At 45.1% G+C, this 15,781-nt stretch overlaps 2 protein-coding genes and 1 non-coding gene across 4 annotated transcripts in view; 1 reads left to right on the top strand and 2 right to left on the bottom strand.

The window, feature by feature from the left end:
* The window catches only part of LOC106606612 (testis-expressed protein 2), a 35,864-nt gene extending 29,942 nt beyond the window's left edge, over window positions 1–5,922 (top strand). Inside the window, exons 5-12 of the mRNA XM_045716072.1 lie at window positions 299–489; window positions 1,100–1,261; window positions 2,083–2,182; window positions 2,772–2,913; window positions 3,211–3,360; window positions 3,637–3,846; window positions 4,071–4,191; window positions 4,585–5,922. Of these exons, the coding sequence (XP_045572028.1) occupies window positions 299–489; window positions 1,100–1,261; window positions 2,083–2,182; window positions 2,772–2,913; window positions 3,211–3,360; window positions 3,637–3,846; window positions 4,071–4,191; window positions 4,585–4,728 (1,220 nt within the window). The 3' untranslated portion in view covers window positions 4,729–5,922. The remainder of the gene's footprint in view (window positions 1–298; window positions 490–1,099; window positions 1,262–2,082; window positions 2,183–2,771; window positions 2,914–3,210; window positions 3,361–3,636; window positions 3,847–4,070; window positions 4,192–4,584) is intronic.
* A 421-nt stretch (window positions 5,923–6,343) lies between these two features.
* Window positions 6,344–15,602, bottom strand: rpl3l (ribosomal protein L3-like). 2 transcript variants are annotated; one of them, XM_014185032.2, is made up of 11 exons: window positions 15,558–15,602; window positions 14,324–14,555; window positions 11,997–12,189; window positions 11,464–11,632; window positions 11,100–11,235; window positions 9,944–10,130; window positions 9,301–9,461; window positions 8,890–8,991; window positions 7,856–7,951; window positions 7,532–7,651; window positions 6,344–6,490 (listed from the first exon to the last, which is right to left on the bottom strand). In XM_014185032.2, the coding sequence occupies exons 2-11, from the start codon at window positions 14,324–14,326 to the stop codon at window positions 6,428–6,430; spliced, it is 1,230 nt and encodes a 409-aa protein (XP_014040507.1). In that variant the 5' UTR covers window positions 14,327–14,555; window positions 15,558–15,602; the 3' UTR covers window positions 6,344–6,427.
* LOC123741932 (small nucleolar RNA SNORA71) lies at window positions 6,834–6,959 on the bottom strand. The gene has a single exon (XR_006769456.1). It is a non-coding gene; the product is annotated as a small nucleolar RNA SNORA71 (small nucleolar RNA).
* Window positions 15,603–15,781: the final 179 nt, after the last annotated feature.

The following is a 15,781-nucleotide window of genomic DNA, read 5'->3' as shown; positions in this document are numbered from 1 at the left end:
CACCCTATCCCTGTGGGCCCTGGTCAAATGTAGTGCACTACATGGGGAATAGTGTGCACACCCTGGACAGGAATCTGTGGTTTGTAATTTTTCCATATATAATTAGTATTGAATTGAGTGTAATGCTATTTTAACCACCTTCCTCCCCTGTTCCTTACCCCCTCTGCCACTTGACCTGTCCGCCTGTTTTCTTTACTTTCTCCCTCGCTCTATCCTCCTCCATCTCTCCCCACTTCCTTCCTTCCTTCTCTCTCTCTTTCTTTCTCTCTCTCCATCTCTCCATCTCTCTCTTCCCCAGAGGTGTTATGCAGTGGGAGCTCCAGTATGGACAGTACGGAGAACATTCCCCCTCTGATTGGCCTGCGTGACCTGGTGGACTACGGCTCCTACATGAGCCGCCTCATTGGCTTAGAGGGTAGCAGTCCCAGCCCCAGCCCCAGCCCCAGCCCCTGCCACAGCGACCAGGGAAGCCCCACAGCCAGGAAGAAGGTACGCTACATTGGTGGTTCAATGGTGTTTCAATACGAAGACTTTATTCTTCCCCATACAGCTCTGGTCAAAAGTACTACACTACATACAGTATCTGCGAATCAGCTCACCATTTTGGGTTCTTAACCTCTGAACCCTTAACCATCGTTCGAATCCTTAACATAACTCACACTGATTAGAGTACATCAATACAGCCACAGTTACAGTCCAGTCAGTCTTTGGCCTTGGAGAGAGGAGGATAGATACTGACTGACTCAGCTAGATGCTGTATACATGCTGAGTGGACCAAATGGATCAGATATCACCTGGCTGGGATATTAATAGGAGCAGTGTACCTGGCTGTGTCGTATTCATTGGGCACCCAGCGGAAGCAAACAACCAAAACGGGGAGGGACCTAACTGAATTTGACCGATTTGTTGTGGCTTGTTTGCTACGGTCTGCGCTAAGGAATATGACCCTGGCTTGGCTGTGTGTTCTGATCTGATGTCCTGTGTGGTGAGCATCTGTTGTAGAGTAGGTAGTAGTGAAATGGGGCCTGATCCTAGATCAACACGCCTACTGCAAATTGTTTTTGTAATCCGGCTCTGTTCTGTTCTCTCCTCTATCCAGTTCCCCAGTGAGGAGGCATCAGCAGAGGGGGGCTGTCCAGCAGAGGGCCAACCGGCCTGGGTCAATGCCCTGGTGGGGAGGATCTTCTGGGACTTCCTCCGGGAGAAGTACTGGGTGGACCTGGTGGCCCACAAGATCCAGAAGAAGCTGAGTAAGATCAGGGTGAGTCTGGGAGTTGGGGATGGGGGTTGGTGGGTGTATGAATTGATGAGTAGGTGGGTGGGTGGGAGTGTTGGTGGATGGATGGATGGATGGATGGATGGATGGGTTCGTGGGTCAGTGGGTGGGTGGGTGGGTAGGTAGGTAGGTGGGTGGATGGATGAATGGACAGATGGAGGAAATGTCTGTATGTAAAGAAAATAATATCAACATCCTCCATATCTCTGCACTACATGGTAAGTCCTATAGAATCCAACTTCAGTGCATGATCCTCTCACTGGGGTACTGGGGTACTGGGGCGCTGGGGTACTGGGGTACTGGTGCACTGGGTACTGGGGCACTGGGTACTGGGGCACTGGGGCACTAGGGTTCTAAGGTACTGGGGCACTAGGGTTCTAAGGTACTGGGGCACTGCTCTGTGCTTGTTACTTATACATCAGTCATACTGTTGAGCACGAGGTCAGATGCGGGCAGCAGGCCATCAACATTGGACAGTGGAAAGGGGGAGGAGAGGAGAGGAGAGGAGGAGGAGGGTTAATGCCTTGTCAGCTCCCTCTATCATGGGCTGTCATGTGCTGCAGCTCCCCATCACTCACTTTTCTCCTGATCGCACACACTCACACTTGCACGCTCACACATGCATGCATGTACACACACACCTGCACACACACTCCCCACCACACACACACACACACACACACACACACACACACACACACACACACACACACACACACACACACACACACACACACACACACACACACACACACACGCACATGTCATCCATTTTCTGAACACCATTATTGTATGTTCTCCTACAGTTGCCGTACATTGTGAATGAACTGAAGTTGGCTGATCTGGACATGGGTACCTGCATACCTCAGGCGCTCAGCATCTCCAAACCCTCACTGGACCACAGAGGTGTGTGTGTGCATCTGTATCTTTCCCCTGCTCAGATTGACATCCAGCGCACACACACACATTACTTTCTCAGACCAGACCCAGTGCTGACTTGATCCCATTTGTGTCCTACTCCAAGGCCGAGTCCCAAATGACACCCTATTCCCTTTAGAGTTCACTACTTTTGACCAGGTCTGTCACTATAAAGGGAATAGGGTGCCACTTATCCTAAAGCTCCTTCCTATTGTCTTCCTCCGCAGGATTAGCAATCCACTTAACATTGATCTACCTACACACACAATAACAAGCTAATGCTACTTCCCATCAGGCTACTATTGTCATTAGTCTCAATTTGCCATATGACACAGAATGACAATACTACATCTGCCCCCTCCCTTTCCCTTTATGATAACATGACAACAATAATGGTTGTCTTAAATAGGAAATCCTGATTCGATCCAAAATATGTGTGTGTGTGTGTGTGTGTGTGTGTGTGTGTGTGTGTGTGTGTGTGTGTGTGTGTGTGTGTGTGCCTGACTGCATGCACAAATCTCTCGCTCGCTTCTGTATCACCTTCATAAAGACCTCTCTCTCTACCCCTCCCCCCCAGGCCTGTGGTTGGAGATGGAGGTGGTATATACAGGCTGCCTACAGATGACCCTGGAGACGAAGTTGAACCTGTGTAAACTGGGGAAGGAGAAGTCCATTGGGGTGGAGGCTGACAGAGACATCTCAGAGACCAGCCAAGTAGGGTAAGACCTGATCCCCATGTCCTCGTACACCACAGATCAGCCTGCATCTAAGATACACACACACACAGCATGAGCCAAAACAGTGTGTGTGTGTGTGTGTGTGTGTGTGTGTGTGTGTGTGTGTGTGTGTGTGTGTGTGTGTGTGTGTGTGTGTGTGTGTGTGTGTGTGTGTGTATGTTGTCTGTATAAAGAAGACAGTTTTGTAACCCTGATTATAACGAAGATAGAAGTTGTACCATGACTCATGATGACTCACAATCATTTGGATCCAAATGCAGTATTTTGTATGTGTCTCAGCTCCAAGCCCAGGCTGTGTGTATTAGCTGACAGTGATGAGGAGTCCTCCAGTGCCGGCTCGTCTGATGAGGAGGAGGTGCCGCCCACTGAACCCCAGGGAACTCTGGGAGATAAGAGCACAGGCATGCCACCACCACCAGCGACTGATGGGTAAATTGATAGTGTCCCAAACAGCACCCTATTCCCTATGGGCCTGGTCAGAAGTAGTGCACTATAGAAGGAATAATGCGCCATTTGGGACACAGGTCATAACTTCTATTTTTTTACATTCTTTAATGACAAGTTGTTAACCCTTGTACTGTTTTGTTCACTGATGAGACTGTTGGTCTCACTTTAAAGTGAGTTCCGCGGTTGAGCGTTTTTTTACGTTTCTAAGTGTTTTTGAAAGAGTGTTTTTATTGAGCTGCATTTCATGACTCCTCTCAGTGGGAGTGGTGGGAGCACCGGCAGACGGTTCCTGAGGTTCGTGGACAAGATCGCCTCGTCCAAGTACTTCCAGAAGGCCACGGAGAACGAGTACATCAAGAAGAAGATCGCTGAGGTCTCCAACATGCCACTGATGCTCACTGTGGAAGTTCTAGAACTCTCAGGGACTCTGGCTGTCAACATTCCACCTCCCCCTACTGACAGGATATGGTACTGCAAACCTGCTAGCTTTAACCATATGAATAGAATCATTCTAGTTCTATGGTTTTATATCATTCTATAGATACACTGAACTGAAAAGTACATTGACTCTTGTTTTTGTTTAAGTCTCAATCAGGTCTTTCTTTCTGTCTTTATTTTTGTCTCCCTGACTTCCCTGACTTCTCCGTCTTCCTTTTCTCTCTCCCTGACTCTCCCTCTGTCTCCCCCCACAGGTACAGTTTCCGCGTGGCTCCCAGGCTGGACCTGCGTGTGCGTCCCATGCTAGGGGAGAGGGAGGTCACCTTCACACACGTCACAGAGTGGATCGAGAAGAAGCTGAGTCGAGAGTTTCAGGTCAGTCTGTCCTCCACCTGTGAGGTGGTGCCTCAACATGACATCATGCACGAGACTGACGTCATGATACAGTGCTGTGATCAGGGTTAGCGTAGGTCCAAGCATGATGATACTGTAGCAACAGAATGGTTGTTTGATTCCTGTCTGGACTTATTGTACTCCTAGGTAAGGTGCAGAAGTGTTTGCATCAGCTATTTTCATATCTATACATATCTTGACTAATTCAGTTGTCACAAATGTATAATACTATAAATCCAATCCCAGCCATCTGGTACCATACCAGTGTTAAGGTACACCATATGTTGATCCTGCAAGTTGCTAGGACTTCAACTCCTGTATTGTTATCTATGTATATTTCTTTAGCATTGCTTGTTGTTCTTGCGTCCACTGCAGAAGGAGTTTGTGATGCCCAACATGGACGACCTCTATCTTCCACTCATGTCCTCCGTGCTGGACAACCCTCCAGCAGCCCAGCATTCCCCAGCCCACTCCTCACGCCGCTCTTCCAACGACTCCCAGTACTATGTGTCTGAATAGCGCCTCACAGTGGCAGTGGATGGAGAAGAAAACAAATGGAAAACCAGTGGGCATGGATCCACAGTGGATTCTGAACATAGAGCTTGGTTCAGTCCTAGCTTGTGAGGGATGGTCATAGCGAAGCCTGTGGCATGACGACTGGAGAGTGGCATGCAGGAGATAGTGGCATGGCTATGCTCTGAGGAGCAAGAGGGACTGGTATAATCGCAGAGCCCGTTATAGCGCCCGGCCCTACTGATCTAGAAGACTGAACTTAGACAGCACTCTGCAATAGGGAAATGACCTGCGATAGCCCTGTAATGAACCAGGTTGACGTTTATTGGGATGAGTCTTGTCCGTGGGGTAGAACTGAACGATTTCCACTAGATGGAACATAAAACAATTCTAAATTGGCTGTATTGTAAAATTTCATACACAAAAATGTGTTTTTTGGTCTTAATTTAAGTTTAGGTTTAAGGATAGGTTTTCAAATCAGATTTTATGACTTTGTGGCAGTGCCAGCAAGTGACCACTCTGCATAGCTGCCTCCAGAACAAAATACGCTAACCTGCGTAATGAAGACAGTGAGTCCCAGTTGGCACAATATATCACAGGAGGTTGCAACCATGTTTGATACCATTCCACCCATTCCGCTCCAGTCGTTAACACGAGCCCATTCTCCGCAATTAAGGTGCCACCAACCTCCTGTGCTATATAGTGCACTGCTTTTGACCAGGGCCCTGCTATGGTAATGCACTACATAAGGAATAGGGTGCCATTTTTAATAAAACAGCAATAGGTAGATATGTTCAGTTGAAGGAAAGTGAATATGGGCATTACTGGTATGAACTGTCACTGTACGATGACTATGCTGTGATATACTGAATCAGTTTGTCCTCAACTCTTGAAGGTGAGCGTTGTACTCATGTTGTCTAGTGGGCAGGCCAGAACATTGGTGTATTATTGGCCTGACAAATGGACTCCTTGAACAATTCCTATTTTAAAAGTGATTGTAGCCCAGAGAAGATTCCTAGGAGATTATTGGTTCTCTAAAAACGTTTGTCATCAAATGGCTTTCTGCGTGGATTTATGGACAGCGTACCCCCTCTTCATTGATCAACTAACCGATACTAAAGCATGTATAAATGGACAGGCTATCAAGATATTGTGATGAACTAGTGGTAAAAATAAAACTTCATAAAAATACAGTACAAATACATGATTAAGGTATCTTCATTGGTCAATTGCACACAAGGTCCAACCAAAATTTGACTTCCGCTTCGAACCGTGTGCCACCAGTAGTGTAGTGGAGGGAAGCCACAAGTACTCTGTTTAGCCATCATTTTTTTGAAAGTATAGGGAGTTACTTTTTCCCTGTCTGGACTTATTGTACTCCTTTTTCCCCACGACCAGTTTAGCCACCAATTTTATTTACCAATACATCACTGTGCCACCATTAGTCACTTACCCAAATTGGTCCCCCAAATGGCAGTCCATTTATACAGGAAATAGGGTGTCATTTGGACCCTGAACAAAAGTAGTAGACTATATGGGGAATAGGGTGCCATTTGGGACATATGCCTAGTCTAAACTAAGCTGAAGCTTATTTGAAAAGAATAGCCAAACACTGCCTGGATAAATAAGACTGTTTTATTAGAAGACTGTTACTATAAGAATTTGTTTCTCTGTTGAGCTAGTTAACGGTGGACCACCATCACTTCTAAGCCTCCTCTGGCAACGGTTCGGCGGGCAGTTTCTTCAGCACGTCCTTCTTCAGTGGGCCCTGTAGGTCAAAAGTCACAGCAGGGTCAACAGAAGTCCAGTATTAAAGCAACAGGTGCACCCAGACATGCGTCATGTCAGCTGAGATATAGGGTACCATCCCGAATGGCACCCTATATAGTGCACTACTTTTGACCAGCGCCCTATGGGTGCCAGTTGGAACGCAGAAGGGAGAGCACCACTCCACCTCATTCCTTAACCTTTTTTTCCTGAGCACTATCCAGAATCCAGCTAATACACATCCAATTTCACAATTGTCATAGCATTAGATCAAACCATGGGTTTAAGCAAAATAAAACTTTTTTTTACACGTTAAAAGTATTGATTGTTGTAGACGTGGAAGATGTTCGAAAGATACAGGGTTTGACAGGAACAGGTATTCCAACAAACACGGGAAAATCTTTCATCACTATTCCTGTACTATCAATGACTGAGACAACAGTCATGCCATAGTCACTTTCGATACAGTGTGTCCGCCTTAACACAAACGCTTCAGTGCCTTCACCCCAACCTACGCTGTCCCTACATAAACCTATAGCCTTTCCCTTCACTTACCTATACTCCTCCGTCACTAACTGTCCGTCAGTCCCGCTCCTCCCTCCATCACTAACACTGTCCGTCAGTCCCGCTCCTCCCTCCATCACTAACACTGTCCGTCAGTCCCGCTCCATCACTAACACTGTCCGTCAGTCCCACTCCTCCCTCCATCACTAACACGGTCCGTCAGTCCCGCTCCTCCCTCCATCACTAACACGGTCCGTCAGTCCCACTCCTCCCTCCATCACTAACACGGTCCGTCAGTCCCGCTCCTCCCTCCATCACTAACACGGTCCGTCAGTCCCACTCCTCCCTCCATCACTAACACGGTCCGTCAGTCCCACTCCTCCCTCCATCACTAACACGGTCCGTCAGTCCCACTCCTCCCTCCATCACTAACATGGTCCGTCAGTCCCACTCCCCTCCACAATGATTCAGCTCACTCCCACACCCATCCACAGACAGCGAGGCCTTACACCCAGGCCCAAACCCAGCCGGTACCCACCATGAAGGCCCTCTTCTCCTGGGGGGTCTGGAAGTGGCCGTAGCCAAACTTGGATGTGGTGTCGATGAACTTGAGGTCAATGGTCTCCTTGGACTTGCGTGATGTGTGCACCAGCATGGACTGTGAGAGAAGCACATGACCACACACACACGTTAAGAGTTAAACACACAGTCAAATATATCCCATGCTTTAGCATCCCCAACTCCTATGGTCATGTTTTCCTCTCCGGCATCAGTGGTTTGATTCCTTCACTATTATTCAGAAATTAAAACATCATACATCATCTGCACAGAGGTAGTTGTCACTAACACATGGGCACTGTACCTTTCTCAGGGTGAGGACACGTTTCCTGCAGCCGATCACACAGCCCTTCAGCATCAAGAAGTCATTTTTCACGTCACCATAGTGGGGGAACCCTCCCTACAGACAGACAACAGGATGGATGAATAATTATACAGATTAAACGAATAGTACACCACATTAATGGCCACAACCTGCAATACATACTCCATTATAGTGCATATACTGGCCATGTCAGCCATATACCCATCTCGCATGTCAGGCCTCTACGTTTGGCTTTACAATGTGACATCAGACAAAGCTGGTGATCAAAAGCAGAGGATGCATCACATCATTAAAACCTCCTAAGGACCTGCCCCTTTCCCCCCCAATTTTCACCTAAAATGACATACATAAATCTAACTGCCTGTAGCTCAGGACCTGAAGCAAGGATATGAATATTATTGGTACCATTTGAAAGGAAACACTGTGGAAATGTGAAAGGAACGTAAGAGAATATAACACAACAGATCTGGTAAAAGACAAAGAAAAAGCCCAAACATTATTTTGTATGCAAGAGAAAGGCCATAATGTATTATTCCAGCCGAGGTGAAATTTAGATTTTGCCCACTAGATGGCAGCAGTGTATTTGCAAAGTTTTAAACTGATCCATTGAACCATTGGATTTAAGTTCAAAATGTATCAAGACTGCCCAAATGTGCCTAATTTGTTTATTAATAACTAAGTTCAAAACTGAGCACTCTCCTCAAACAATAGCATAGTATCATTTCACTGTAATAGCTACTGTAAATTGGACAGTGCAGTTAGATTAACAAGAATTTAAGCTTTCTACCCATATAAGATGTGTCCATGTCCTGGGAAATGTTGTTACTTACAACCTCATGCTAATCGCATTAGCCTATGTTAGCTCAACCGTCCTGTGGACGGGACACCGATCCCAAAGAAGTTTGAACCAATAGTAAGAATTAGAATGGTTGCCATGTTATATCACATCATTCCCAGGCTCAGAACCAGGTCAATAACATTATTAGGACGTTATAGTGATGATATTATATTACCATGGGGGTGATAGTCTTCTGGGTGGTGTCGTAGTTAGTGGAAGCGTTGTTCTTGATCACTTTGCCATCCTGGACATGGATCCCTTTGCCAATACGGTAGATCTGTAGACAAGAATAAAACACTGAAACAGCATGATGGTGGTGAACCACCCTCAGTCTAAGCAGTATGAACCTCCACGTAATTACAGTCAACAGAACACAAACTAGTCCCAGTTCAATACACAACTCAAACATTCACACAGATCATTCATTAACCAAGTATAATGTATGAAGAAAACTAATTTTACAAGGTAGTCAGTCCTTTTGAGGTCAAAACACCTATTTTTCAAGGAAGACCTGGTCAAATGACAATATCTGGTCAAATGCTGAATTTCATATGCCCATCTCAACTAGAGCCCTGGTGCTGCGGACCTTCTTGTTGAGCTCTGTGCGGTGGTGGTAGCCCTTCTGGCCGGCACGGGCGATGGTGTAGCCCACACGGGAAGGGTGCCAGGCTCCGATACAGGCCACCTTACGCAGGCCCTTGTGAGTCTTCCTGGGCAGTTTCTTCACTCCCCAACGACTGGTCACACCTGACAACCAATAGAAAATCAGTAGGAAATGAGTTATGCCACAGGACCAGCCAATATAATGTAATATCTGAATAGTAATACACCGTCAGTCAGCAGACATTGACATCTTTTACTAATTAGATTATTATCAGCAAGTAGAAAAACTCTGGGTCTTCGAGCCACTCTGTTAGATCTAGAGACATGTCTAAACTATGGAGATATTATAACCAATGGTACTGCCATGTTATTCATTTCCATATAGATTTCTCACACTCATCCCCGGGCTGAGTGACAACTCATATGGTCATTCTCAACAACAAAAACCTCCCTCTCTCTGAAATCAGTGGTTTGATTCCTTCACTATTATCCAGAAATTATACATAATCTGCACAGAGGACATTGTCACGTTTGGCAGCAAGACAGAACAAATGGATGAGAGACCTAGGAATATCTTCTACGGTGACCCTTTTACCCCGACGACCAAGTACCTCAAAACCTCTTACCTTTCATCCCGTGACCTTTGGTGACCCCGATGACGTCTATCATCTCGTCCTGGTAGAAGACTGAGGACACAGGGACGGGCTGCTCCAGCTTCTCCTTGACCCAGTCCACCTTCTCAGAGATGGTGCCACCGTTCAGCTGCACCTCCATGATGTGGGCCTTCTTAGCTTTGAGGGGCAGCAGGCGAATCTAGAGAATAATAAAATGTACAGAAGCCAGCAAGATTCACACACAACTTTAGTGCCTCTGCTCCCTTCACTTCCACACGGACTAATTCAGTCTCTGATCTTCCCTTTCCCCAATCCTACCCATTATTGGGGGAAATCTCCAGATCAGCGTCTAGGGCAGGGTTGTCAAACTCACTTTTCCCCGGGAGCCGCAGTCGGTCTACAACGAGATCCGGAAGGCCGCATTGAATTTTGTAAAATATTTACTTGCCACCAATTTGCAAAAATGCATCCTCTATCCACCCCCCAGTCTTGACTTATATGGTCATGTTTTTCTCTCTGGCATCAGTGGTTTGATTCCTTCACTATTATTCAGAAATTAAAACATCATACATCATCTGCAGAAAGAGAAAAAACATCTGCCAAATGTGACACTGACCATAGGAATTATCAAGACCGCTAGAACAGATCTGGAACCAGGCCAATTCTCTGACTGGAGACATGATTCACATACACATTGCTCTATCCCCACATCTTACAGTAATCATGCTTCGACAAACAGACACCGCAATACCCTGAATACATTCAGTAACATTGAGTAATGTTTGTTGCCAACACAAACTTCCCTCAAGGGAAGTACAGTCGAGGTTCTGCTCCTCACAGGAGTATTTTTAAACTGTCATTTGAAACTCCATACTCTAGTACTCCTCTGCATGTGTGCGTGCGAGAGAGAGAGAGAGAAGACATTTGTTCGCAACGGGGGCCTTGAGATTAGGGAAGGTTTTTCCCCCCCTTTCAGTTGCAATGTGATTGGTAGGAGCTGGGTAGGCTGTAACTCAGACAGCCGTGCCCGTTCCGAAGGGAGGTCCTTGGGGTGGAGACGGGGGATACCACCAGCTGTCACTTAATCAGCACAAGCCAATAGAAACTTAGAGGATAGGAGTGGAGGATTTCGGTTGGATCACATGATTGATAAGAGGGTTGTATGTACCTGAGTGTGGATGAGAACCCGGATGGATGTGCAGTATTTCTTCATGTTATTAAAGTCCTTCTCCAGCTGCTTCTTGCCACTCTCGTCTGTCCACTTCTTGGCATACTTGGTGAACGCCTTCTTCTTGCTCTTGTACCTGGAAGAGTTTACATACAGGGTAGAGATTGAAAAATAATCTCTTGATCATGTGTTACTTCCTCCTCCCCTTCTCTGGCATCAGCGGTTTGATTTCAACACTATTATTCAGAAATTAAAACATCAAACATCATCTGCACAGAGGTCAGTCACGTCTCCATACTTCAATGTGACACACACACACACACACACACACACACACACACACCAGACGCTCATTGCCACCCACCAGCTTTTGTAGAATCTGCGCTTGCACTCGTCACTGAGGTGCTCGGCGAAGATGGTCTTGAAGGACCTCAGGCCACGGACTGTGTCGATGTACCCAACAACCCCCACCACCATCACAGGCGGAGTCTCGATGATAGTGACAGCCTCCACAGACTCACGTTTGGCTTGCTCTGTTGGGAGGGAGAGGAGAGATGGGTCAGTTCCCACAAAAATGATAAAGACAAATGGCCTGTGTGTAGCCTACAGGAGGAACGACAAAGTGTCATATCACCGTCATAGCAGAACAGAGGAAGAAGACTAGGATTGAAAACAGAGCTGGGCTCTCTGGCATCAGCGGTTTGATTCCATCACCATTATTCAGAAATTAAAAACATCTTAGAGCGTCTGCACAGGGATCCTTGTCAAAACAGCACAAACAGATCTGGGACCAGGTCTAATTCTCTCATGGCTCTTACTCCTGATTCACATATACATTGCTCTAGCCAAATCTTCCATCATCCCACCATGACACGTGGTAAGGCAGACTGTACATACTCAGGCCAGTGCGGTGCACCTCACGCAGGATGTGGGTCATGCCGGCCTTGTAGCCCATGAATGCGGTGAGGTGGACGGGCTGGCTGGGGTCGTCCTGGGGCCAGCTGCGGGGCTTCCCCCGGTGCTTCTTGCTGCGCTTGCAGGGCAGGAAGCCCATGTGCCCATGGCGGGGCGCGTGGAATTTACGGTGAGACTGGGAGGGAGCGAAACAGATGTACACGTCAATAAACTTCTGATAATGCTTCAAGGGCTTTAAAACCCCAAGTTATTGCTGTGCTTTACCCTTGATAAAGTTAATTTTGATGTCTATTTTTTACATTTCAGTTGAATTCATATCACCCTTCTCTGAAGTATGAAACATGGGTTACTAGATGTTGGCTCTAAACAGAACTATGACTAGTAATATAATAACCTACAAGGATTAGTGCAAACAAGTACAATATAAACTAATAACTGTTATCAATAACATAGAAAACAAAGCACAGCCTGGTCTCAGACTAGACGTAACATTAAATGTAAACCCGGGACACTCAAATATGATACATTTGGTATGATTACATAAGACAGAGGGTTACTTAAGGCAAACACGAAAGTAGGGTGGTTGGTCGGGTTAGGTGTATAACGCGAACATCTAGCAAACCAAAGGTGGCGAGTAAATCTCATGAACTACTTTTACATTTCAACTAATTAGCAACTTTTTAACTACCCTGCAACTACTTAGCATGTTAGCTAACCCTTTAACCCTATTGATATATATATTATATTCTTTTTTTTGCTCCCATCTTTCTACTTGCACATTCATCTTCTGCACATCTATCACTCCAGTGTTTAATTGCTAAATTGTCATTATTTTGCCACTATGACCTATTTATTGCCTTACCTCCCTAATCTTACTTCATATGCACACACTGTATATAGACTTTCCTATTGTGTTATTGACTGTATGTTTGTTTATTCCATGTGTAACTCTGTTGTTATTTGTGTCGCACTGCTTTGCTTTATCTTGGCCAGGTCGCAGTTGTAAATAAGAACTTGTTCTCAACTGGCTTACCTGGTTAAATAAAAGGTGGAATAATTTTTTGTAAATAAAAAAATATATAACCCAATTCCTAATATTTTAACCCTAACCCCTTGCCTATCTAACTTTAGCCACCTAGCTAGAATTTGTAACCTATCATAGGTTTTACAAATTCAGAACATTTATGAATTTGGAACATATTACACGAAATGTGTGATGACAACAAATTAATACCTACCATATGAACTGTAAAATATCATACTACATGGAGTGTCTCGGATTTACGAACAGAATAATATGAAAAGCTCGGGGACCAAGTTGTAAAACCAGAACCTTCTCCTCCCCATTTGTACCGTCAGTAACCCACACATCCTACGTGTTTATGACGGACGTCTTGTCCAGTTTAGCTCGGTGCCAAGAACAGGTGTCAGGAAGAGGCCTAACGGCTGCATTCTGAGAATGAATGGCCATGTTGTGTGCCCTGTCGGCCTCGGAGCTTAAGTAACGGTTGCTCAAGACAAGTGTCCGTGTGCTGAACAGCCGATACACTGACTAATACAGGCAAAGAGATGGTCTTGGGAAATTTAGTGACGATCAAGATTCATTAGCCATCAGAACACATGTAGAGTAACAGTGGAAAATTGATTTTACAGGGATCAACATATCCACACTAGAAATATGCCTTCATAAGCTGACTTAACAGACTACTGCATTTCTGTGACAGCTAAAAAATTAAGAATATTCTTGCAAATGGACCAATAATGCAAGCGTTGTACATTTCTATGCATGTCGGAGATTTGAATGACAGAACAGAAGAAAACCTGGGAAAAAGGTGTTGCATCAAGGTCAAAAGATTAATTTCTTTCCACATGAAACAAATCCTTCATTATTCAAACCAAGTTAGTAGCACAACTAATGGGAAATATTTCCTATACAGCATTCATTACAAATTAATATTTGAGAAACTCAAATAAAGAAAACCGCTCTAAAAAGTCATCTTGACGGCAGATGATTCTGAGGTAGCCGAGAAACATCAGCCAAAGTCCAAAGAAATGAGGATATTACCGACGTTGAGACCATGTGCAAAAAGCACAACGCCATTGCCCTCTTGCACATGGCATACTGAGAAAGAACAGGGAGCATGCAACGTGTTCAACAAGTTGTCTTAATATCCAACAAAACACACCAGATAAACTTAAAATCAAACCATACACACATAAACAAACACACAGAGCCCCTGACCAAAGTTAGTAGACCCCAAGGTGCCCTTCAAGGTTAGAAATATAGAAAAGACAGCAGGAGCACTGACCATGTCTGTGTGTGCCGTCCAGGCAAGGGACAGAAAGAGATAGGAACAAGTGCTGATGTCAGAGTCATACTCAAGATGTTACTCTGTGCAAGGGTTCTAATTTGGTGGCTGGCCCAGTTAAGGAGCCGTATTCATTTTCAAACAAGACCAGGGCTGCCAGCACTGGCCCATGGTGGGCCTCCTCTGGTGGTGGGTCATGTGGTGGGGTGCCCAGACAACTGGCTGCAGACATCTGTGGGGAGAGAGAGACATCTACTGTTTATCTACTGTACCAATTCATAACATGTTTGGGTGGACGACGTATTATATGTAGGCTTATAAAAGGCTCTTCTTATGAAGATTGAATGCATGACAAGGTTCAAGGGTATTTATTAGACACTTTCACGAGCTAATAAACATGACATATTTCCCCAGCGCAAAACACAGGATTTTTTTTAAGTTAAAAAGAGCAAAAATATGAATACACCCAAGGATAATAATAGCTATTCAAACCGCTAAATGACTTCATAATGCAATTGTTTTACTGCCAACTATTTACCAACTTTGAGACAGAACTTCGTGTCACGGTACAGTACAATACAAAATAGCTAACGAACGAGCTAGCTACATGCAGTAAATAGACCAATGGAACGCAAAACGTGTGGGATAGAACAAAGGACACGTTCATTGGCCCCAACTCAAAATCTTATCCAACGTGGATATTGGTCAAATCCGTCATAATTTGTGTGTTCCAACAGGACCACAAGGTGGTAACTAAAATCCGGGTTGGATATACTTGACTGTTTTCGCTGCATACTATTTAAAAAGTTCCCCTTCTCTGGGTTAGAAAATAATTCGGCTAAATGCTAACTCTAGTTCTTAGAAACTGGTAGCATAGCGAACGTTAGTCATATAGAAATAGTTTGTTTGGTGACGATGACATGAACAAGCATTGCGGTTGACATCCATACAAGTATTACTCCAATTTTTACCCCAACATGAGTGTCACATACACAAAAACAGCCTTAATGTAGGCTAATTTGGATTGGCGGCAACGAGGAGATTCTGGATCTAGCTAAAATGATCACCCCCCACGTGGCACATGCGCAGCGTTCTCATGGCATTTTCATTGTTTTAGTCGAACTCTTTACTACTTTAGATAGATATATAGATAGATAGATAGCTAACTACCTGACCTAGTCGAGGGTAATACCTCCATTTGATAATCGTAACGCTTATCATTAATACAACTTACTGTAACAACTGATCCTCTTCCGCTCGCCACCCTCAACTAGATTTGCGCACACTGACGACTTTCTGGACTTTTGGGGGGTAATTTGATGTTTTATGCCACCTTGTGGACTGGAAGTTCATTAAATTAGAACACACCAGAGATCAATATATAATGACGAGATCCCAACGGCGGGAAGGCAGGCGCCAAGCTAAGGTCTAAAACAAACCCATAGAAACGCATTGGTC

This window comes from Salmo salar, chromosome ssa03 (assembly GCF_905237065.1).
Source record: "Salmo salar chromosome ssa03, Ssal_v3.1, whole genome shotgun sequence".
In the NCBI taxonomy this organism is placed as follows: domain Eukaryota; kingdom Metazoa; phylum Chordata; class Actinopteri; order Salmoniformes; family Salmonidae; genus Salmo; species Salmo salar.
Note: the sequence above shows the minus strand (reverse complement) of the source record. Positions and strands in the feature narration are given on the sequence as shown.